Source organism: Pan troglodytes, chromosome 23 (genome assembly GCF_028858775.2).
Source record: "Pan troglodytes isolate AG18354 chromosome 23, NHGRI_mPanTro3-v2.0_pri, whole genome shotgun sequence".
NCBI classification, from domain to species: Eukaryota; Metazoa; Chordata; class Mammalia; order Primates; family Hominidae; genus Pan; species Pan troglodytes.
This window is the reverse complement of record NC_086016.1, coordinates 44,226,164-44,249,823: the sequence shown is the minus strand read 5'-3', so window position 1 is coordinate 44,249,823 and position 23,660 is coordinate 44,226,164. Positions and strand designations below refer to the sequence as shown.

Here is a 23,660-nt window from a genome sequence, read left to right as displayed (position 1 = left end):
AGTTTGTGGCCATTTGAAGAGGAAGAGTTTAGTTTTGGATTATAGAAACAAAGAAAAAGAAAGTGGAGTGGAGCTGGGAAGTACCATCCTGGGATCTACCTGGGAGAATAGTCTGCTGTGTGAGGGCAAGGACTTGTCTGTTGCCCATCATATTCCCAGCATCTAGAACAGTGCTTGATATGTAGCTAATGATTAGCAGATATTTTTGAGTGAATCAGTAAATAAAATTTCGCTGCCAGCTCTCAAAGGAATATGCTGTGGAAGCTTCAGTTACTTTTTTTTTTTTTTGAAAGGGAGTTTTGCTCTTGTTGCCCAGGCTGGAGTGCAATGGCATGATCTTGGCTCACCGCAACCTCCGCCTCCCGGGTTCAAGCGATTTTCCTGCCTCAGCCTCCCAAGTAGCTGAGATTACAGTCATGCGCCACTACACCCGGCTAATTTTGTATTTTTAGTAGAGACAGGGTTTCTCCATGTTGGTCAGGCTGGTCTCAAACTCCCGACCTCAGGTGATTCTCCTGCCTGGCCTCCCAAAGTGCTGGGATTACAGGCATAAGCCACCATGCCCGGCCTCTTCAGTTACTTTTTTCTCTTTGGTTCATGGTTCAGGATCCTTTCTGAATTAATAAATTTATTACTTGTTTTTACTGAACTTATTTTGTTCAGCTTTTCAAGGAATGCCAGTTCACTCTACTGTTTTCAGGGTTTTTAAAAAATCAACTTGGTTTCAAAATCAAAATATTAGATTTTAACATTCCAGCATAAATCTTTTTATATAAATAAAACTTTTGTTGATGCTTTTGGTTTTTCATATGCCTATATTTAAGGGGTAAATCTTGAAAATATTACTAAGGAATTGGAATTGACATCTAATTATAGTAGTTGAGATAATATATTTATGCAATCCCTTTTAGAGAAGTTTAATAAATATTTTTCAACAGACAAAGCATTATCTCTACTTTATTTTTTTTTTTTATATTTTGATACCAGCCCATCCTGTATCTGTTGAAGAAGCTTTCTTAGTGATTCGTTAGGAAATTCTCTTTCTGGAACCCAGTGACAGTGCAACTCAAGTAGCGTCTCTACTAATGTGAAGTCACAACACTGATCATGTAGAACTCATGTATCTGATTTCATTAGCAAATTAGTAGATGGTGTAGGTTTCTAAGGAAGAGTGAACTAATGCATTCTCTTTGCTTTAGTTTACATTAAATCATTAGGGAATAGGGAAATAGGAAATTTTTTCTTTTGCCACTTATAAATGAATAAAGCCTTAGTTTTTGTTTTGTTGTTTTTTTCCTATGGCCCCCTGTCACTTGAAGGCCTTAGTTTTATAAACCAGTATTTTGCTTCTCTTATTGACCTGATTCAGTTTATTAGCCTTTTATTAAAATATATACTATATACTTCATAATATTTTATTTTTGTTAAACATTTGACTCTACTAAATTAAATATTTGAAAAAATCTCACTATAACAGTATTTTTATTCTAGAGTTAAAATGGTTGTATGAAAATAGTTATTTTTGTTGAAATAGTTTTATATATAGGGATAATTATATACGTTTAAAAATGGCAAGATTGTTACTCTAGTGTTTCAGTTAAAAAAGCTTTTAAAGGCTGGGCACCGTGGCTCACACCTGTAATCCCAACATTTTGGGAGGCCAAGGTGAGCGGCGGATCATGAGGTCAGGAAATTAAGACCATCCTGGCCAACAAGGTGAAGCCCCGTCTCTACTAAAAATACAAAAATTAGCTGGGCATGGTGGTGTGTGCCTGTAATCCCAGCTACTTGGGAGGCTGAGGCGGGAGAATCACTTAAACCTGGGAGGTGGAGGTTGCAGTGAGTCGAGATCGTGCCACTGCACTCCAGCCTGGCGACAGAGCTGGACTCAGTCTCCAAAGCTTTTAAAACTGTCTTGTGTGTGGATAAAGGTGATTTTTAAGAATATTTTATAAAATATTACCGAAGTTTATGTTTGTAGGTGTTAGCTCTCCCAAAGACTTCTTGAATAGTTGTTTCAGATGGGTTTAGGCCATAATTCTGAAAGAGACAGTTCTTTTTTTTTTTTTTCTTTTTTTTTTTGAGATGGACTTTCGTTCTGTCGCCCAGGCTGGAGTGCAGTGGTGCGATCTCGGCTCACTGCAACCTCTGTCTCTTGGGTTCAAGTGATTCTCCTGCCCGAGCCTCCCAAGTAGCTGGGATTATAGGTGCGTGCCACCACACCTGGCTAATTCTTTTGTATTTTTACAAAAAAAATACAGGTAGAGACAGAGTTTCGCCATGTTGCCCAGGCTGGTCTTGAACTCCTGACCTCAGGTGATCTGCCCACCTTGGCAGGGTTTTGCCACGTTGGCCAGGCTGGTCTCAAACTCCTGACCTCAGGTGATCTGCCCACCTCAGCCTCCCGAAGTGCTGGGATTACAGGCATGAGCCACTGCGCCTGGCCTAAAAGACACAGTTCTTGATGCCATAATCCCAAATACTGAAATCCCAAAATATCAAAATCCAAACAATATAATTCTGGAAAAAAAATTTTAAAACATTATTTAAAAAATACTTATTTGGGCCAGGTGCGGTGGCTCACTCCTGTAATCCCAGCATGTTGAGAGGCCTAGGTGGGCAGATCACTTGAGCTCAGGAGTTTGAGACCAGCCTGGCCAACATGGCAAAACCCCGTCTCTACTAAAAATACAAAAATTATCTAGGCATGGTTGCATGTGCCTGTAGTCCCCGCTACTCGGGATGCTGAGGCACGAGAGTCACTTGAACATGGGAGGCGGAGGTTGCAGTGAGCTGAGATCATGCCACTGTACTCCAACCTGGGTGACAGAGTGAGATTCTGTCTCCAAAAAAAAAAAAAAAAAAGACACTTGTTTGGCCAGGTACAGAGTCTCACACCTGTAATCTCAGTATTTTGGGAAGCCAAGGTGGGCAGATTGCTTGAGCCCAGGAGTTCAAGATCAGCCTGGGCAACGTGGAGAAACCCTGTCTCTACAAAAAAATACAAAAATTAGCCAGCTAGCGTGCACCTATAGTCCAGCTACTTGGGAGACTGAGGTGGGAGGATCTCTTGGGTCTGGGAGGCAGAGGTTGGAGTGAGCTGTGATGGCGCTGTCTGGGCAACAGAGCAAGACTTTGTCTTCAATAAACAAACAGAAAAACCACTTATTTACATTTTTTAAAGGGGATTTATTTGAGAAACAAAAACAGGACAACACTTCATAGGCCACTTAATATAGTTTGGATATGTGTCCCTGCCCAAATCTCAGGTTGAATTGTAATCCCCAATATTGGAAGTGGAGGCTGGTAGGAGGTGATTGGATTATGTGGGTGGATTTTTCATGAATGGTTTAGTACCATCCCCTTGATGCTGTCCTCGAGACAGTGAGCGACTTCTCGTGAGATCTGGCTGTTTTAAAAGTGTGGGACCTCACACTCTCTCTTGCTCAGTCCTCATCATGTGATGTGCCTGTTCCCCCTTTGCCTTCTGCCATGATTGGAAGCTTCCTGAGGCCTTCCTGGAAGCAGGTGCCACTATGCCTCCTGTACAGCCTGCAGAACTGTAAGCCAATTAAATCTCTTTTCATTTAAGTATTCCTTTATAGCAATGCAGGAACAGCCTAGTACACCACTTTACACAATAAAATAGTAACAAATGTATTTTGCAAGTTTAATCACTCAGTATACTAACCGTAGTTGCATGGGTGTTACATTTTGTAACTGTGGTCCTCTGAAATACCATGATGGACAAACTAGGTCTTTTGATGAGGTAGTAAAAACAAGGATGGGTCATCACTGTATGTGCAGTCTCCTGAAGAGCAGAGATATTGTCGAATTTTATCTTTCACAAAAACAGATATAAAAAAAGGACATCTCATTGAAGGTTCACTTTTTTTTTTTTTTTTTGAGATGGAGTTTCACTGTTGTTGCTGAGGCTGAAGTGCAGTGGTGTGGTCTCGGCTCACTGCAACCTTTGTCTCCTGGGTTCAGGCGATTTTCCTGCCTCAGCCTTCCAAGTAGCTGGGATTACAGGCGCCCCGCCACCACGCCTGGCTAATTTTTGTATTATTAATTTTTGTAGAGACAGGATTTCACCGTATTGGCCAGGCTGGCCTCGAACTCCTGACCTTGGGTGATCTGCCCGCCTTGGCCTCACAGGTGCTGGGATTACAGATGTGAGCCACCGTGCCTGGCCAGTTTCAACTTTTTTAAAAGAGACCGTAGTCTTCTAGCTATGTTGCCCATGCTGGAGTGCAGTGACTATTCACAGGCATGATCATAGTGCACTTCAGCCTCAAACTCCTGGCCTCAAGTGATCCTCCTACCTCAGCCTCCCTAGTAGCCGGGACTACAGGTGCTCCACCACACCTGGCTTCTACGTTTTGATGAACACAGCCAGAGCTTACACATGAAGTCAGTGTTGTGATAATGCACTTCTGTGGAGTTCAGTTTGCAAAAAAAAATGCATAGAATTAATTAGAACTCTCCAAAAGTCTCTACACAATTTATATCTCCAGTATTAGAAATGATGTGAAGATAAAATATATAGCATAGCAAATTGGCACTATGTGTGAAGGAGCAGAAATAATACACCATTGAATAATTTGGCAGGGGAGATTTCTTGTATTTTTTGCCTGTATTTTCACTTCTGCGATCTTCAAAGCACTTGCTCCAGTTTTATTTGCAAAGTGGTTGTGATCCACAAATTTTGTAAGTATATACTGTCTATTTGAAAGCCTGATTATTGCCTGGCCATTGCAATTTCTGCTTTTGCAGCACCAGTGATAATTAGCTTTTAAACTTTTATCTTTCGCCATTAAGTAGCCGTGTACACTTATCAGAGCCTTTTTGCGAGGGAAGAGTTTCACAGATCTCTTCAATTGTGCTGTAAAGAATAAAGTAAGAAGAAATGATACTCAGTTTCCCCAACACCAAATCTGTATTAGTCAGGGTTCCCTAGGGAGACAGAACCAATAGGATATGTGTATAGATATATGAGGGAATTTATTAGGGGAATTGGCTCATATAATGAATGGTGGCTGAGAAATCCCATGACAGATCATCTGCAGGCTTGAGACCCTGGGATGCCAGTAGCATACCTCAGTCCAAATCCAAAGGCCTCAGAACCAGGGAAGCTAATGCTGTTATCTCTCGGTCCAAGGTCAAAAAGCCTCAGAATTCAGGGGGGCCACTGGTTAAGTCCTGGAGTCCAAAGGCTGGCAAGCCTGGAGTTCTGATGTCCAAGGCAGCAGAAGAAAAGTCTGTCCCAGCTCTCAGCAATTCACCTTCTGTGTACTCCCTGGGCTCCTGGCTGATTGGATGATACCCACCAACATAGAGGGCTCTCCTTGCCTACTCAGACTCGCACACTAATCTCTGAAAACATCCTCACAGACACACACACAACACAGTGCTTTACCAGGTTTCTAGGTGTTCCTGTCAAGTTGATAGCTAAAATTAAGTCCACAAATCTATCCTCGGCAACTTGGTACCCATAGGCATCTCCTTAAACCATACTTAATTTCCAGATAATGACAATAGCAAGGTCATAGTTCCACCTAGCATGGTGTAACTATTGTGTACAACCAAAACTATGCAAATCCCCTGCCCCAAAATTCGGCTTTTGGGATTTCATCATTTGGGATTTTAATCTTTTGGGGTTGTGGTTTTAAACATTAGGGATTTTTAGACTTTAGTCTTTTGGGATTTTAACATTCAGGATTATGGCATTTGGGATTATGATTGGTACTGATTGCAGACAGTTCTTGCCAAATCTAGTGTTTAGATATAGCAGCAAAATAATTTCTATGTATATTTAATCACTGATGTAGTAAATCAGTAGTTAATATTTACAGATCCCTTACCCAGTACCAGGCACAGTGCACGTTTTATATTCATTATTTAATTCTCTCAGAATAACCCAATAAAGTCAGTATTTTATCTGTAAAATGGGGATAAAGAAACAGACTGAAGAGAGATTCATTCATTTGGAAGAGGTTCCTCAGCCACCAAGTGATAGAGCCAGGGCTGGCATGCAGCTCTATGTGGCTTCAAAACCTGTTTCTCCCTTTTAGTGTAAAATGTATACTTTGTAAAAATGTACACCATGTGGCTGCTGCTTTCTCCCCACACTGACAGGCTTTCCCTGCCCACCTGAGCCCAGGCAGCGCCCACATGAGTACGTGCTCTCTCCCTCTGCCCTGTTCTCCCTTCACAGCATTTATCTGACAGTCTTGTCTTGTATCTGTTTCCTTCACAAAATGTAAGCACCATGGGATGGAAACTTTGCCTACTCCATCCCTGTCTGTATCCATGTTTCCTAGAGTAGTGCCTGGCACACAGTAGGAGCCAACATATTTGTTGTAAAGGCTGTGAACCAGAAGGTTGTATCAGTCTACAATATTCACTTTAAAAGTCACTTCTGTAGAACAGACTATTAATTTTTCCTTTCTAGTTAGTGATTTTAAGTGAGGAAATTGAAGAGAGGTGTCTTGAAGAGATGCGGAGGAACCAGTCAAGTAGGAGACAGGTCAGGGCTTGTGGAAGTAGAGATTGGTAGTGGTTTGAATGAGCATGGTGCTGGACCTGCCTGAGCTCTTGTAGCTTCGTGAATAGTAACCTTTCTTCCCCAGTCCCTGGTCTAGTGTCTTCCCAACTACTGCCAGAAAATCTTCTGAAAGGTAGCTCTTGTTGTATCCTTTTCATATGTGTACTGAGTTAAATTTAGACACCTTGCCTTGGTCTTCAGGGTTCCATGGTAGGACCCTGCCCTGCCTCTCTAACCACATCTCCTGGTTTCCCCAGTTGTATCCTCTGCTGCAGCTCGGTGTCCCCAGAGGTGCCTCTATTTCCAGGTCTGGGTCCGTGTCTCTTTTCTGTTCTCCATCTTATCTTTTTTTTTTTTTTTTTTTTTGAGATGGAGTCTCGCTCTATCACCCAGGCTGGAGGGCAGTGGCACCATCTCGGCTCACTGCAAGCTCCGCCTCCCGGGTTCATGCCATTCTCCTGCCTCAGCCTCCTGAGTAGCTGGGATTACAGGCGCCCGCCACCACGCCAAGCAAATTCTTATATTTTTAATAGAGATGGGATTTCACCATGTTGACCAGGCTGGTCTCTAACTCCTGACCTCAGGTGATCCACCTGCCTCGGCCTCCCAAAGTGCTGGGATCACAGGCATGAGCCACCGCTTGCAGCCTGTTCTCCATCTTTTGAGATAGTTATATTTCAAGGCCTTTCTCAAGTGTTACTTTTCTCCATGAAATCTAACATTCCCTTAACTGGATGTTTCCTTCATGACGTTTGTAATTTTCTGGTGCACCTTTAATCTTTGCTTTTTATTATACCTTTCTTTTTTCCTTTTTTTTTTTTTTTTTTAATTTTTTGAGACAGAGTCTTGCTCTGTCCCCCAGGCTGGAGTGCAGTGGCGCAATCTCGGCTCACTGCAACCCCTGCTTCCCAGGTTCAAGCAATTCTCCTGCATCAGCCTCCCAAGTAGCTGGGATTACAGGCACCCGCCACCACGCCTGGCTAATTTTTGTATTTTTGGTAGAGACGGCGTTTCACCATGTTGGCCAGGCTGGTCTCAAACTCCTGACCTCCTGACCTCGTGATCTGCCTGCCTCAGCCTCCCAAAATGCTGGGATTACAGGCGTGAGCCACCGTGCCCAGCCTATTATACCTTTCTAAATGTGTTCTTGCCCTCCTTCCCCAGTCCTCCCTGAGGGCAAGATTATGGTATTGGCACTTGCCGTATCCTCTACGGTGCATTGAACACATGAACAAGCAATCATTTTAGAGGTAGAGAAAAACACGTACGAGAAAAAGGCAAACAATGGTATTTAGTTTTGGTGTAGGGAAGACTTATCCTTTTCCAAGGATTAGTTTTGGTGGTCAGGAACCTTTTTGAAGCCAGGAGAAACAATGTAGGTAAAGAATTAAGTATATTGAGGCCAGGCCTGGTGACTCATGCCTGTATCCCAGCACTTTGGGAGGCCGAGGCGGGTGGGTCACTTGAGGTGAGGTAAAGAGTTTAAGACCAGCCTGGCCAACATGGCGAAACCCTGTCTCTACCAAAAATACGAAAGTTAGCTGGGCGTGGTGGCATGCGCCTGTAACGCCAGCTACACGGAGGCTGAGGTAAGAGAATCACTTGAACCTGGTAGGTGGAGGTTGCAGTGAGCCAAGATCACACCAGTGCACTCCAGCCTGGGTGACAGAGTGAGACTCCATCTCAGAAAAAAAAGAAAAAAGAAAAAGAATTAAGCAAATTGGGTCTAGTATTTTAGAGTAGAAGAAAAGAAACCAAATGGGGAAACGACTGAGAAGCACCATTTTTCAGAGTTTGGGGATGAGTCCTAGTACTTGTCCTCAGGGTGTTCAACAGTATTGTGTGGGAAACAGACAACTAGATCATTGATAATACATTGTAAAAATTTGACCATAGAGCTGGCTGTGGTGGCTCATGCCTGTAATTCCATCTATTCAGAGGCTGAGGTGGGAGGATTGCTTGAGGCGAGGAGTTGGAGACCAGTCTGGGCAACGTAGTGAGACCTTCTCTCCAAAAAATACATAAATAAAATTTAAAAATAAAATTGGCCATAGAGAGGGAAAGGCGCTAGAAAACATTGGTTAATTCTACCAAAGCTTAGTAAGAGCTAGTGATGTTAGCAAAATTGAGGTCCTGAGCAGGTGGGCAGAAAGGTTGGCATTGCGCTGGAGGAAGCTGTCTTAGGGTGAATACATGAATTGTCTTGACCCCCTTAAAAGGGCATTGCAGAAGGTATCACAAGAATATTTTAGGAAGATGATGGTGAAAGGTTAGTTTTTAGTACTTGGACTCAGTTCTTAAGGGAGAAGTAGGTCAGTGTTCAAAGAAACAGTATTTAATTTAGTGTTAGAAACCTCCCGGATAGCATCTTGTTCTTCCACGTTTCATGTTTTTGCAGGGCCGAGATGAGCAGCCATGGGAATGAGACAGGAGTAAAGGAGGCTGGACACAGTAGTTGACGCCTACAATGGGATGCTAGGTGGGAGGATCACTTGAACCCAGGTGTTGGAGACCAGCCTGGGCAGCATAGTGAGACCTCGTCTCTACAAAATTAAAAATAGCCGGGCATAGTGGTGCATGCCTGTAGTCCCAGCTACAAAGAGAAAAAAAGGAGTAAGGGAGATAACTAAAGGGGAAGACTATGTAATGAATTACTTGCTCTTGCATGTCCTAGGTTCTTCTCAGTTACACCTTTTTAGAGATTTTTTTTCTTTTTCTTTTTCTCTTCTGAGACAGGATCCGACTCTGTTGCCCAGGCTGGAGTGCAGTGGCATGATCACGGCTCACTGCAATCTCCGCCTCCCAGGCTGAAGCAAATCTTGTGCCACAACCACCCCAGTAGCTAGGATTACAGGTGCGCACCACCATGCCCAGCTGATTTTGGTATTTTTTTTGTAGAGATGGGGTTTCGCCATGTTGTCCAGGCTGGTCTTGAACTCCTGAACTCAAGTGATCCTCCTGCCTCAGCCTCCCAAAGTGTTGGGATTACAGGTGTGAGCCACTGCGCCCAGCCAGATTTTTTTAAATTGATATGAAATTCATGTGACAAAATTAATCATTTTTAAGTGAACACTCGAGTGGCGTTTGCTGCATTCACAATGTGTGCACCCATAACAACCTGTATCTAGTCCCAAAGTAAACCTGCTACCCATTAGGCAGTTACTCCCCTTGCCCTCTTCTGCCAGTCCTTTGCAACCACCAATCTGCTTTCTGTTTTTAGATTTACTTCTTTTGGATATTTCATTAGATGGAATCGTACAATATGTGACCTTTCATGTCTGACTTCTTTCACTTAGTGCATAGTGTTTTGAGATTGATCTACATTGTATTGTGTATGAGTACTTCATTCTTTTTCATGGCTGAATAAATATTCAGTTTTATGTATATACCACAATCTGTTCATCCGTTCATCTGTTGATGGACATTTCGGTTGTTTCCACCTTTTGGCTATTTTGAATAGTGCTGCTATGAACATGTGTGTATATCTATTTGTTTGGATATCTGTTTTCACTTATTTTGAGTATATACCTAGGAATGGAGTTGCTGGATCGTGTAATTCTGTATTCAACTTTTTGAAGAACCACCAGACTTTTTCACAGTGGCTGAATATTTTATATTCCCATGTGTGGCCCAGGCTGGAGTGCAGTGGCATGATCATGGATCACTACAGGCTTCACTCACTGGGCTCGAGTGATTCTCTTGCCTCAGCCTCCCAAATAGCTGGGATTACTGGTATGTGCCACCATACCTGTCTAATTTTTGTATTTTTAGAGACAGGGTCTCACCATGGTTGGCCAGGCTGGTCTCCTAACTCCTGGCTTCAAGTGATCCAGTGTCCCTGGCCCCCACCAGCAATATGTGAGGGTTCCAGTCTCTCCACATCATCACCAACACTTGTAATTTTTTGGTTTCTTTCCTACAGCCATCCTGCTGGGTATGAAGTGCTGTGTCATTGTGGTTCGTTTTTCCTGATACATTAACTTTTTAAGAGAAATGTTAGTAGACTTTATTGCTTAGAGCAGTTTTAGGTTTACAGAAAAAATGAGCAATGTGAGAGTTCCTGTTTACCCTCCCTCAATCCAACCATAGGTTCCACTATTACTAATATCTCATATTAGTGTGGTGCATTTGCTACACTTGATATACAGTATTGATATTTTATTATTAACTCAAGTCCAGTTCATATTTGACCTTTTTTTGTTTGTTTTTGAGAGGGAGTTTTGCTCTGTTGCCCAGGCTGGAGTGCAGTGGTGTGATCTCAGCTCACTGCAACCTCCACCTCCAGGGTTCAAGCGATTCTCCTGCCTCAGCCTTCTGAGTAGCTGGGATTACAGGCACCCACCACCATGCCTGCTAATTTTTATATTTTTAGTAGAGACAGGGTTTCATCGTGTTGGCCAGGCTGGTCTCAAATTTCTGACGTCAAGTGATCAGTCCACCTCAGCCTCCCAAAGTGCTGGGATTACAGGCGTGAGCCATCATGCCTGACTTTTTTTTTTTTTTTTTTTTTTTTTTTTTTGAGACAGTGTCTTGCTCTGCCAGCCAGTGCAGTGGTACAATCATAGCTCGCAGTAATCTTGAGCTGCTGGACTCAGGTGAGATTACAGGTGCTAGCCACAGCAACTGACTTGAGTTCATTCTTTGTTGTATATTCTGTGGGTTTTGACAAATGCATAATGTCTTACATCTGCTAATACAGTATTATACAGAATTGTTTCACTATCCCAGGAGTCACCTGTACTCTCTCCGTATTCATCCTTCCCCCTCTTCCCTTGGATCCTTGGTAATCATTGATCTTCCTACTGACTTTACAGTTTGGTGTTTTCCAGAATATTATATAGCTAAAGTCATGTAGCCATTTCAGATTCATGTCTTTCACTTAGCAATAATCATTTAAGGTTCCTGCATGTCTTTTTTCTTTTTTTGAGACAGAGTCTTGCTCTGTCACCCAAGCTGAAGTGCAGTGGTGCAATCTCCACTCACTGCAACCTCTGCCTCCTGGGTTCAAGTGATTCTCCTGCCTCAGTCTCCCGTGTAGCTGGGATTACAGGTGCCCACCACCACCCTTGGCCAAGTTTTGTATTTTTAGTACAGATGGGGTTTCACCATGTTGGCGAGGCTGGTCTTGAACTCCTGACCTCAGGTGATCCGCGTGCCTCAGCCTCCCAAAGTGCTGGGATTATAGGTGTGAGCCACCTTGCCTGGCCGGGTAGAGAGATCTTTACAGTTGAAAATACCTCTTCTAAATCCTTGACTTTGAGCTCCTCACGTGCTGAGAGTGTTATAAGTTCGTCTATATAGTATACCCTATGATAACCCCTAATATGACCACAATAGATATTTAATTGTGGTGGTACTATACTTACAGGACAGGTTCATGTTATTTTTGGAAGACATTCTAGATAATAGAGACCATCTGTTTTGTATTCACCAAGATTCTTGATTCTTTGGTGATATCTCTTATTTGTTCTGGAAAATTCCCAATACTTCTCCTCACTTACTGCCTTGCCTCCATTCCCTTCTCATTCTAAGAGTCCACCCATACAGGGATACATTCAACCTTGTAGTCACCCTTTCTTTTCTGATTTTTTTTTTTTTTTTTTTTTTTTTTTTGAGACGAAGTCTCGCTCTGTCACCCAGGCTGGAGTGCAGTGGTGCGATTTCGGCTCACTGCAACCTCCGCCTCCTGGGTTCAAGTGATTCTTCTGCCTCGGCCTCCCGAATAGCTGGGACTTACAGGCACTTATTACCACGCCTGGCTAATTTTTTGTATTTTTAGTAGACACGGGGTTTCACTGTGTTAGCCAGGATGGTCTCGATCTCCTGACTTCCTGATCTGCCCGCCTAAGCCTCCTAAAGTGCTGGGATTAAATGGCATCCATTACAAGTGTTTTTTTTCTTTTCTATTTTTCATTCTGGGTAGATTACTTTGACCTGTTTTCAGTTAATCAGTCTTCTCTTTGACTAATCTGCGTTTTTTTGAGACAAGAGTCTCACTCTTTCGCCCAGGCTGGGGTGCAGTGCAGTAGCACGATCTTGGCTCTCACTGCACCCTCTGCCTCCCGGGTTCAAGCAGTTCTTGTGCCTTAACCTCTCGAGTAGCTGGGACCACAGGTGTGTGCCCCTACACCCGGCCAATTTTTGTACTTTTAGTAGAGATGGAGTTTCACCATGATGGCCAAGCTGGTCTTGAACTCCTGGCCTCAAGTGAGCCACCTGCCCCAGCCTCCCAAAGTGCTGGAATTACAAGTATGAGCCACCATGCCAGCCGATTAATCTGCTTTTAATTTAATAACTCAATGGATAGTTCTTACCAATATCTTACTGTATTTTTCAGTTGTGATTTTTTTCAAGTCTGCTACATTGTTTTTTATGGATTCCTGTTCCCTGCTAAATTTTTCAAACTTCGCTTTTATTTCCTAGAACATACTAAATATAATTCTTTTATAGTCTCCTGATATCTCCAGTATTTGGAGTTCCTTTGGATCTATAACTGCCTCTCATGGTTCTTACTCATGGTACTTTGTTCATATGTTTGTGTGCTGGACATGGTATTTGAAAAATTGTTTATAGAAATAATTAGAGGCTTTGGGTGTGATGTCTTTTTCCAGGTGACTGACGGCACTGGCCAACGAGGATCATTTTAATACAAGTTGAAGCCCAGGCGCGGTGGCTAAGGCCTGTAATCCCAGAGCACTTTGGGAGACTGAGGCAGGCAGATCAGCTGAGGTCAGGAGTTCGAGACTAGCCTGGCCAACATGGTGAAACCCCCTCCTTACTAAAAATACAGAAATTAGGCGGGCGTGATGGCGGGTGCTTGTAATCCCAGCTACTTGGGAGGCTGAGGCAGGAGAGTCGTATGAACCCGGGAGGCGGAGGTCGCAGTGAACTGAGATGGCGCCACTGCACTCCAGCCTGGGGGACAGAGCAAGACTCTGTCTCAGAAAAAAAAAAAGTTGAAGATTTGAGTTTTTTATGGACTATCCAGATGGTTTGAAGCTGAGTCCATGGGAGGGCTTATTTACTTCTACTTCAGTCTTACTCCTAGGATGCAGCCCTATGGGGCCTCTGTTCACAGGTTCGCTGGGGTGAGGAGCGCGTTACTGAGTTATGAGTTATAAGTTATCTCCTATGCAAGGCCTTGGAGTGAGCCAGGCACTTTCTGGGCCTCCACTGGCAAATCAACAAATGCCCTCAGGTCTTGCCTCTTTCTTTGGATTTCCATCTTTTTCAGGATATTAATTTGGTAATATCTCACTATCTTGTTAGATTTTTGTTACTTTTGGAAAGATGTATATATATTGTATCCAGTTTTTTGTGCAGTTATTTAGTCTGTATTACTGTAAACAGAAAACAAGGTCTTATTTTCATGGACTCATGCTATTCTAACATTAACCTTGAAACAAGTGACCATATGGTGAGTGATACTATTATACTGTATTATTGTTTATGTCTCTGTGTGACACTGTTAAGATGCCTGAATTGTTTGGGTAAACCGGGTGGTATTGGTTGGTGGGTGCTTTAAGACTCACTATCTAGAGCATGATCTCTGCAGCCAGTCGCCTGATTTTTGAATCCCAGCTCTGCCCCTTGTTTGCAATGTGACGTCAAGCAAATGACTATTCTGCCTCTGTTTCGTTGTCTAGAAAATGGAAATAATAATTGTACCTCCCTCGTGGGTGGCTGTGCCAGTTAAATTAGTTCATAACTAAAGCTTTTAGAACATTGCCAGACTTACAGTAATCATTAGATAAATTTTAGCTATTATTATTACCACCTAGAAGCTTTGGAAATACAGGGATACCTCATTTTATTGCATTCTACTTTATTGTACTTCACAGATATTGTGGGATTTTTTTGTTTTATAAATTGAAGGTTTATGACAACCCTGCATTGAGCAAGTCTAAGTCTGTTGGTGCCAATTTTTCAACAGCATGTGCTCACTTTGTGTCTTTGTGCCACATTTTGGTAATTCTCCCAATATTTTAAACATTTTATTTATTTTATTTTATTTATTTTTGAGTCGGAGTCTCGCTCTGTCTCCCAGAGCTGCACTGGAGTGAAGTGGCGCCATCTCGGCTCACTACAACCTCCACCTCCTGGGTTCTAGCGATTCTCCCCCTCAGCCTCGTGAGTAGCTGGGATTACAGGTGTGCACCACCATGCCCGGCTAATATTTTTATTTTTAGTAGAGGTGGGGTTTCACTGTGTTGGCCAGACTGGTCTGGAACTCCTAACCTGAAGTGATCTGCCTGCCTCAGCCTCCCAAAGTGCTGGGATTACAGGCATGAGCCACCACACCTGGCCCGAATATTTTAAACTTTTTTTTTCTCTGAGAGAGATTTTCGCTCTTGTTCCCCAGGCTGGAGTGCAATGGCGTGATTTTGGCTCACTGCAATCTCCGCCTCCGGGGTTCAAGTGATTCTCCTGCCTCAGCCTCCCGAGTAGCTGGGATTACAGGCATGCGCCATCACGCCCTGCTAATTTTGTATTTTTGGTAGAGACGGGGTTTCTCTGTATTGGCTAGGCTGGTCTCGAACTCCTGATCTCAGACGATCCACCCGCTTCGGCCTCCCAAAGTGCTGGGATTACAGGCGTGAGCCACCGCGCCCAGCCTTAAACTTTTAAAATTGTTATCTGTCATGAAGATCTGTGATCAGTGATCATCGATGTTACTTTTTTTTTTCTTTTTTGAGATGGAGTCTCGCTCTGTCGCCCAGGCTGGAGTGCAGTGGTGCAATTTCGGCTCACTGCAAGCTCTGCCTGCCGCGTTCACGCCATTCTCCTGCCTCAGCCTCCCGAGTAGCTGGGACTACAGGTGCCCGCCATCACACCTGGCTAATTTTTTTGTATTTTTAGTAGAGACAGGGTTTCACCGTGTTAGCCAGGTTGGTCTCAATCTCCTGACTTCATGATCCACACACCTCGGCCTCCCAAAGTGCTGGGATTACAGGCGTGAGCCACCGCGTCCGGGCTGATGTTACTTTTGTAATTGTTTTGGAGCGCCACAAAGCACTCCCATATAAGACGGCGAACTTAATATATACATGTTGTGTATAGATGTGTGTTCAGACTGCTGCCAACTGGGCGTTCCCCCATCTCACCACCTCCTCAGGTCTCTCTGTTACCTCAGACACAACAGTATTGAAGTTAGGTCAGTTAATAACCTGATCGTGACCATTAAATGTTCAAGTGAAAGGAAGAATTGCACATCTCTCACTTTTAAATCAGAAGCTAGAAATGATTGTTTAGTGAGGAAGGCGTGTCAAAAGCCAAGATAGGCTGAATACTAGGCCTATTGCACCAAACGTGGCCAAGTTATGAATGCAAGAAAAGGTTCTTGAAGAAAATTAAAAGTACAACTCCAGTGAACACATGAATGAGAAGAAAACGAAACAGCTTATTGCTGATATGGATAAAGTTTTAGTGACTCAGATGGAAAATCAACCAGCCGCAACATTCCCTTAAGCCAGAGCCTAATCCCGGAGCAAGACTTTGTCTTTTCACTTCTGTGAAGGCTGAAAAAAGTAAGAAGCTGCAGAAGTGAAGTTTGAAGCTAGCACAGATTGGTTCCTGAAGTTCTTGAAACCATCTCTGTAACGTTAAAATGCAAGTTGAAGCAAGTGCTAATGTAGAAGCTGCAGCAAGTTATCTAGAAGATGTAGCCAAGATCACTGATGAAGGTGGCTATATTGAACAGATATTCAGTGTAGCCTTATGTCAGAAAAGATGCCATCTAGACTTCCATAATTAGGAGAAGTCAGTGCCTGGCTTCAAAAGACAGGCTGACTGTTATTAGGAGCTGGTGTAGCTGGTGAATTTAGGTTGATGCCGGTGCTCATTTACCATTCTAATAATTCTAGGGCCCATAAATTTATGCTAAATCTACTCTGCCTGTGCTCTGTCAGTGGATCAACAAAACCTAGATGACAGCACATCTGTTTACAGAATGGTTTAATGAATATTTTAAGGCCACTGTTGAGACCTACTACTCAAAAGATTTCTTTCAGAATATTACTTCTTGACAGTATACCTGGTCACCTAAGAGCTCTGATGGAAATGTATAAGGAGATAAATGTTGTTTTCATGCTTGCTAACACAACATCTATTCTGTAGCCCCTGGATCAAGGAATCATTTTGATTTTCAAGTCTTATTTAAGAAATATGTTTCATAAGGCTCTAGCTGCTATACATAATAATTCCTGTAGTGGGTCTGGGCAGAGTGAATTGAAAACCTTTGGGAAAGGATTTACCATTCTAAATGCCATTAAGAACATTTGTGATTCATGGGAGGAGGTCAGTACATGAACAGGAGTTTGGAAGATGATTCCAGCCCTCATGGATGACTTTGAGGGGTTCAGGACTTCAGTGGACGCAGGAACTGCAGATGTGGTAGAAATAGCAAGAGAACTCGAATTAAAAGTGGAGCCTGAAGATGTGACTGGATTGCTGTAATCTCATGATAAAACTTGAACAGATGAGGAGTTGCTTCTTATGGATGAGCAAAGAAAGTGATTTATTGAGATGGAATCTACTCCTGATGAAGATGCTGTGAACATTGTTGAAATGCCAATGAAAGATTTAGAATATTACATAAACGTAGTTGATTAAGCAGTGGCGGGGTTGAAGAGAACTGACTGCAGTTTTGAAAGAAGTTCTACTGTGGGTAAAATGCTATCAAACAGTTTGGCATGCTATAGAAAAATCTCTTAGAAAAGGAAGAGCCAGTCGATGCGTCAGACTTCATGGTTGTGTTATTTGAAGAAATTTGCCACAGCCACCTCAGCCTTCAGCAACCACCACCCTAATTAGTCAGCAGCCATCAACATGGAGGCAAGACCCTCCATCAGCAAAAAGATTAGGACTCCCTGAAGGCTCAGATGATTGTTAGCATTTTTTAATGATAAAGTATTTTTTAAATTAAGGTATGAACATTGTCTTTTAGACATAATACCATTTCACACTTAGTAGACTGAAGTATAGTGTACACATATAAAAGTTAATATGTGCTGGAAAACCAGAAAATTTGTGTGACTAGCTTTATTGCCGCGGTCTGGAACCAAACCCACAATACCTGCAATGTTATGCTTGTGGCTGATTTTTCATAGAATGTTTGTGTCTCTTTGACTTTTTTATTTTCAAAATTTAGGATTGCAGGTGACTCTCCATTGGCTTATTTCAGAATGACTGGGGTTAGGGTGTTTGCTAATTGCATGCCAGTGGTCAGGGAAGAAGGGAAAACTCTTGCACTTTAGAGGCTATCTGCCTCCAAGTAGAGCTCCAACTGTCAGGCCACTGTCCCTCTGTGGGGAAGGTGGGGATTGGTCTTGTGGCTTATAGTTCTTGCCATATAGATTAAGAATGCGCTCCGTCGGCATTCTTCATTGTGAATTAGAGGATTGATGAGGATTTAACCCTGCTGTGATTTCTTTGAATGGACTGTAGATCCCAGGGTGTGGGATCTTTCCTAACTCGAGAATGACAAAAATTACCTGTCACAGAGTGCTGTTACACCAATCAGTAGTTATTTATTGTGTTTTTTAGGGTTTATTTTGTTTGTTTGATAACCTCTTTTCCATTTTTTTCCTTGTTATCTTTTACTTGTTTTTTTGTTTTTGTTTGTTTTTTTGAAGTGGAATCTCACTCACCTAGGCTGGAGTGTGCAGTGGTGAGATCTCGGCTCACTGCAACCTCTGCTTCCTGGGTACAAGCAAGTGATTCTCGGATTACAGGTGCCTGCCACCATGCCCAGCTAATTTTTGTATTTTTGGTAAAGACAGGGTTTCACCATGTTGGCCAGGCTGGTCTTGAACTCCTGACCTCAAGTGATCTGCCTGCCTCGGCCTCCCAAAGTGCTGGGATTATAGGCGTGAGCCACCATGTCTGGTGTCTTTTACTTATTTTATTATTGGTTCAAGTTTTTACCTGAGAGAGGGAAAGAGGGTGGTAATTCTAACAGTGATAATTTTGATTTATATGGTACTTAGCTGTTTGCAGACTTATTGTGGGACATTCCTGTGTGGTGGCAAGGTAGGTTAACTCCACTTTTGCAGGTGAAGAATGTGAGACATATGGGTTAAATAACTTGCCCAGGTCACAGAACAAGTGGCAAGACTAGGAAGTATTTAGATTTCTTAATTCTAAATGTAGTACTTTTTCCAACAGATGACCCAGGAGAATCAATAGAAAACAAATTTAATAGTGGAAGCAATTGTATGTACAAATAAAATTGTATTTTTTGTTCACTTTGCTTACTAAAATAAAATCCTCTGTCTAGATGATTTTCTAAACATGTTTTTCTTGGTCTCTTTGTTCAAGTCATTTAGTTTGACTCTAGGTAAGATAGTACTACTCAATATTCTTTCTGTCACTTCAGGAGAGAGATGGTGTGCACCAGTTGATACCCAGTGTTCCCTTGTTCTTCTCCCTGATATTACATCAGAGAAGTCCCCAGTTGAGAAGGGAGGAGGAAGGTTTTATGGTTACTGTTCCTCAAATCTCTTGGGAAAGACAGCAAACTGCTGTCAGGAGTAGTTTTCTTTTGTCTCAGTGTCTGTTATATTTATACATGGCACCCTCCTTATAATAGTTATGGCTTGCACCCTAAAATAAGGTCTAGAGCGACAGACATTTACAAAGTTCTTTTTTTTTTTTTTTTTTTTTTGAGACAGAGTCTCATTCTGTTGGCCAGACTGGAGTGCAGTGGCAGGATCTCGGCTCACTGCAACTTCTGTCTCCTGGGCTCAAGCAATTCTCCTGCCTCAGCCTCCCGAGTATGTGGGACTACAGGCATGCGCCACTATGCCTGGCTAATTCTTGTATTTTTTTTAGTAGAGGTGGGGTTTCACCATGTTGGCCAGGCTTGTCTTGAACTCCTGACCTCGTGATCCGCCTGCCCTGCCCTCCAAAAGTTCTGGGATTTACAGGCGTGAGCCACTGCACCCGGCACAAAGTTCTTATGCTACCGAAATGATCTTTTTGTTCTTCTGACCCTAATTAATTAGGTTTTCTGACCCTAAATTAATTTGCTAATTCTTGATGCTCTTCTTGGATACTTAGATGTAACTATTTCACCTTAGTTTGGAGTTAGCATTTTGATGTTTTTAATATATTTGAAATAATCCTGCAAACTATTTTTTGGTTTGGGCTTTTAAGTGGGACGCTCAATCTTCAGAAGGACTTTTAGATTATGGACACTTAAAAAAAGCAAGAACTAGCACATTGTTTCTTGGTATTTTGGAATTGTGGTGAGTTTGAGGCAACCGTGGAAGTGTAGAGTGTGTTGACTCACCTCCGCTCCTCCTAACTCCTGTGTTCATTTCACAGGAATTAATGGTCCAGACAATATTCCTCCCATGCCTGCATCCCCAGCCATATGGAGAGGACCCCATAAACTGTAAAAAGGTTCATTGGCTTTTATCTGGAGGGGACTAAACCCATAGAACTCGGTTCTGCTTTTTGCTTCATTTGACAGGTTGACCTATGGTGTTGGTACCTCCAGTAAAATCAAGTCTAAATGCTTTGGTTGACTGCATTTCTCATTGCTTTGCTCAGGAAGGCCAAGGACACATTAAAATCTGTTTGTTCCCTCCTATATTTTCTTTCTAAGGTTGTTAGCCAGCACTTTTGTTTTGCAGTGTGTTTTTGTTTGGACTCGACTTCTGCTCGTAAATTAGGATGTGGTCAGTTAAGAGCATTTTGAATTTTAAACGTGTCTGTTTCACTGGTTTTGTGTCTCCATGTTTATGTATATGGAAAGTAAGTTTTCATGTTTTTACATTTTGTTTGTACTAAACTTAAGTGCTTTATTTCAAGGGCTAGAGGCATTGAAAGTAATTTTAAAAACTCTAAAGAAACCTTTTTATTCTCATTGCTTACATTTTTAATAACAAGTTAGGTAGCTTTTATTCTTCAGAAGTGGGATTTATTATGTAAAGCCACTTTTTGGAAGAGGTGAAAATTAACCTGCCTTTCCTTACGCCTCAGTGAGAGGTGAGGTTCAGAGCAGAGAATGCAGGTAGGGATTATGGAAACCCTTTCTTGGTATTAATTTTCCTCACAGATTAAAACTTTTGGTCTTCATCTGTTACCTTTACATTTGTCAGAAAGAGAATTTATATTGTCAACTTAATTCACCCAGTGTTCGATTGCTTGCTCTGTGCGTGGCAGTAAGAGAACTAAGGTCCCACGCTGTGGGGGAAATAGAAGGGTAGATAACTCTGGTAATGCTTATCATGGTTTGTGTTCTAGGAAGGTGTTAAGGGAAAAGTGGAATTTGCACTGGACTTGAAAGGTGAGTGGTATGTCAGCAAAGCTGGTATTATTCACGCAGAAGGACCAGGCTGAACAAAGGAAAAGGTGCAGAAGGTGCCTGCTGGGTGTGCTGGGAATACACAGAACATTGCTAAGAACAGTAGAAGTTAGGGCACATTCCTTATTAGTCCCAGCCTGTCTTCCTCACTGACTGGCTGTATAACCTTATGAGAGTTACTAAACTTTCTGAGCCTTTGTTTCCTCATCTGCAGAATGGCTAGTTACTGCATAATAGAGTTAAGATTAAATGAGACTATAATATATTGCATTGCAGCTGGGTGTGATGGCTCACACCTGTAATCCTAGCACTTTGGGAGGCCGAGGCAGGTGGATGACTTGAGGTCAGGAGTTCGAGACCAGTCTGGCCAACATGGTTAAAACCTCGCCTCTACTAAAAATACAAAAATTAGCCGGGTATTGTGGCACAAGCCTGTAATCTCAGCTACTTGGGAGACTGAGGCAGGAGAATTGCTTGAACCAGGGAGGCAGAGGTTGCACTGAGCCGAGATTGCACCACTGCACTCCAGCGTGGACAACAGAGGGAGACTCTGTCTCAAAACAAACAAAAAATATTGCATAGCACATAATTTAAACACTCAATAAAAGTAGTTGCAATTATTGTTTGTTTTCTTTTAAATTTTATTTGTTTTAAAATTAGCATGTTGGTCAAACTAGTTTTTTTTTTTTTTTCTTTTTGGAGACGGAGTCTTGCTCTGTTGCCCAGGCTGGAGCGCAGTGGCACGATCTAGGCTCACTGCAAGCTCTGCCTCCCGGGTTGCTGGGACCACAGGTGCCCGCCACCACGCCGTGCTAATTTTTTTGTATTTTTTTTAGTAGAGATGGGGTTTCACCGTGTTAGACAGGATGGTCTCGATCTCCTGACCTTGCGATCCGCCCGCCTCGGCCTCCCAAAGTGCTGGGATTACAGGCGTGAGCCACTGCGCCTGGCCGATCGAACTAGTTGCTGAAAGATGACTGTGCCCTGTAATCCCACCCCCAAAACATCTGTTGTCAGCAGTTGAATGAATATCAGTCGTCTTTCTAATTTTCATCTCTGCTCACCTTTGGTGCTGGTGGTACGTTGTTTTTTTTTTGTTTTGGTACAATCATGCCTCAGTTAACAAAATATTTCTAAGAAGTGCATCATTGAGTGATTTTTGTCGTTGTTCTAACATCTTAGGATGTACTTACACACACGTAGCCTGGGTGTAGCCGACTGCCCATCTAGGCTATGTGGTATAGCCTATTGCTCCTAGGATACAAACCTGTACCGCATGTTACTGTACTGAATGCTGTAGGAGATTGTAAAAGAATGTAAGTATTTATGTATCTGCATATGTCTAAACATAGAGAAGGTACAGTAAAAATAAGGTATAAAAGATACGGAAGTTGTTCTGGGTGAGTCAGTGAGTGAATGGTGAATGAAGGTAAAGGCCCAGGACGTTACTGCACACTACTGTAGATGTATAAACACTGCACATTTGGACTACACTAAATTTATTTTTTAAAGTTTTCTTGTTTTGATATTATTAACCTTAGATTACTGTAACTTTTTTTTTTTTTTTTTTTGAGACGGAGTCTCTCTCTGTTGCCCAGGCTGGAGTGCGGTGGCTTGATCTCGGCTCACTGCAAGCTCCGCCTCCCGGGTTCACGTCATTCTTCTGCCTCAGCCTCCCGAGTAGCTGGGACTACAGGTGCCCGCCACCACACCTGGCTAATTTTTTGTATTTTTAGTAGAGACGGGGTTTCACCGTATTAGCCAGGATGGTCTTGATCTGCTGACCTTGTGATCCACCCGCCTGGGCCTCTCAAAATGCTGGGATTACAGGCATGAGCCACCGGTGCCCGGCCAGATTATTGTAACTTTTTTACTTTAAAAATTTGTAACCTTTTGACTCTTGTAATAATACTTAGCTTAAGCCACAAATACATTGTGCAGCTGTTCAAAAATATTTTCTGTCATTGTGTTATTCTATAAACTTTTTTATGATTATTATTAATTACTCTTAAAGATAAGGTCTTACTCTGTTCCAGGCTGGAGTGCAGTGGCACAGTCATAGCTCCCTGTAACCTCAAACTCCTGGGCTCAAGCAACCCTCACTTAAGCCTCCTGAGTAGCTAGGACTACAGGTGCATACCACCGTGCTTGGCTACGTTTTTTTAGTTTTTATAGAGCTGGAGTCATGCTGTGTTGCCCAGGCTGGTCTCAAACTCCTGGCATCAAGCAATCCTTTCTCCTCTGCCTCCTAAAAGTTCTGGAATTGTAGGTGTGAGCCACCAGGCCTAGCCACTTTATAAGCTTTTTTTTCTATTTATTATCATTATTTGAGACAGAGTCTTGCTGTGTCGCCCAGGTTGGAGTGGAATGGTGCGGTCTCAGCTCACTGCAGCCTCCATGTCGCGAGTTCAAGCGATTCTCCTGCCTTAGCCTCCCAAGTAGTTGGTACTACAGGCACACGCCATCACACCTGGCTAATTTTTGTGTTTTTTTTAGTAGAGACGGGGTTTCACCGTGTTGGCCAGGCTGGTCTGGAATTCCTGACCCCATGTGATCCACCCACCTTGGCCTTCCAAAGTACTGGGATTACAGATGTGAGCCACCTCACCGAGCCATATTTAAATATTTTTTATTTTTTATTTTTTCACTTTTTAAACACTTTTGTTAAAAACGAAGACACAAACACATGCATTAGCCTAAACCTACACAGGGTCAGAATAATTAATATCACTGTCTTCCAGCTTCACATCTTGGCCCACTGGAAGGTCTTTAGGGTCAGTAACACACATGGAGCTATCATCT

General features: G+C 42.6%; 1 protein-coding gene across 7 annotated transcripts in view; it reads left to right on the top strand.

The window, feature by feature from the left end:
• TCF20 (transcription factor 20) overlaps positions 1-23,660 on the top strand; it is a 184,460-nt gene that overhangs the window by 90,891 nt on the left and 69,909 nt on the right. For 3 of the 7 annotated variants that reach the window (XM_001170780.7, XM_003317278.6, XM_003317277.6), the window contains exon 1: positions 21,791-21,936. The exons of the other annotated variants lie outside the window; for them this stretch is intronic. In XM_001170780.7, coding sequence (XP_001170780.4) covers positions 21,883-21,936 — 54 coding nt within the window. In that variant the 5' untranslated portion in view covers positions 21,791-21,882. Of the gene's footprint in view, positions 1-21,790; positions 21,937-23,660 lie in introns of those variants that run through there. 7 annotated transcript variants of the gene reach the window in all.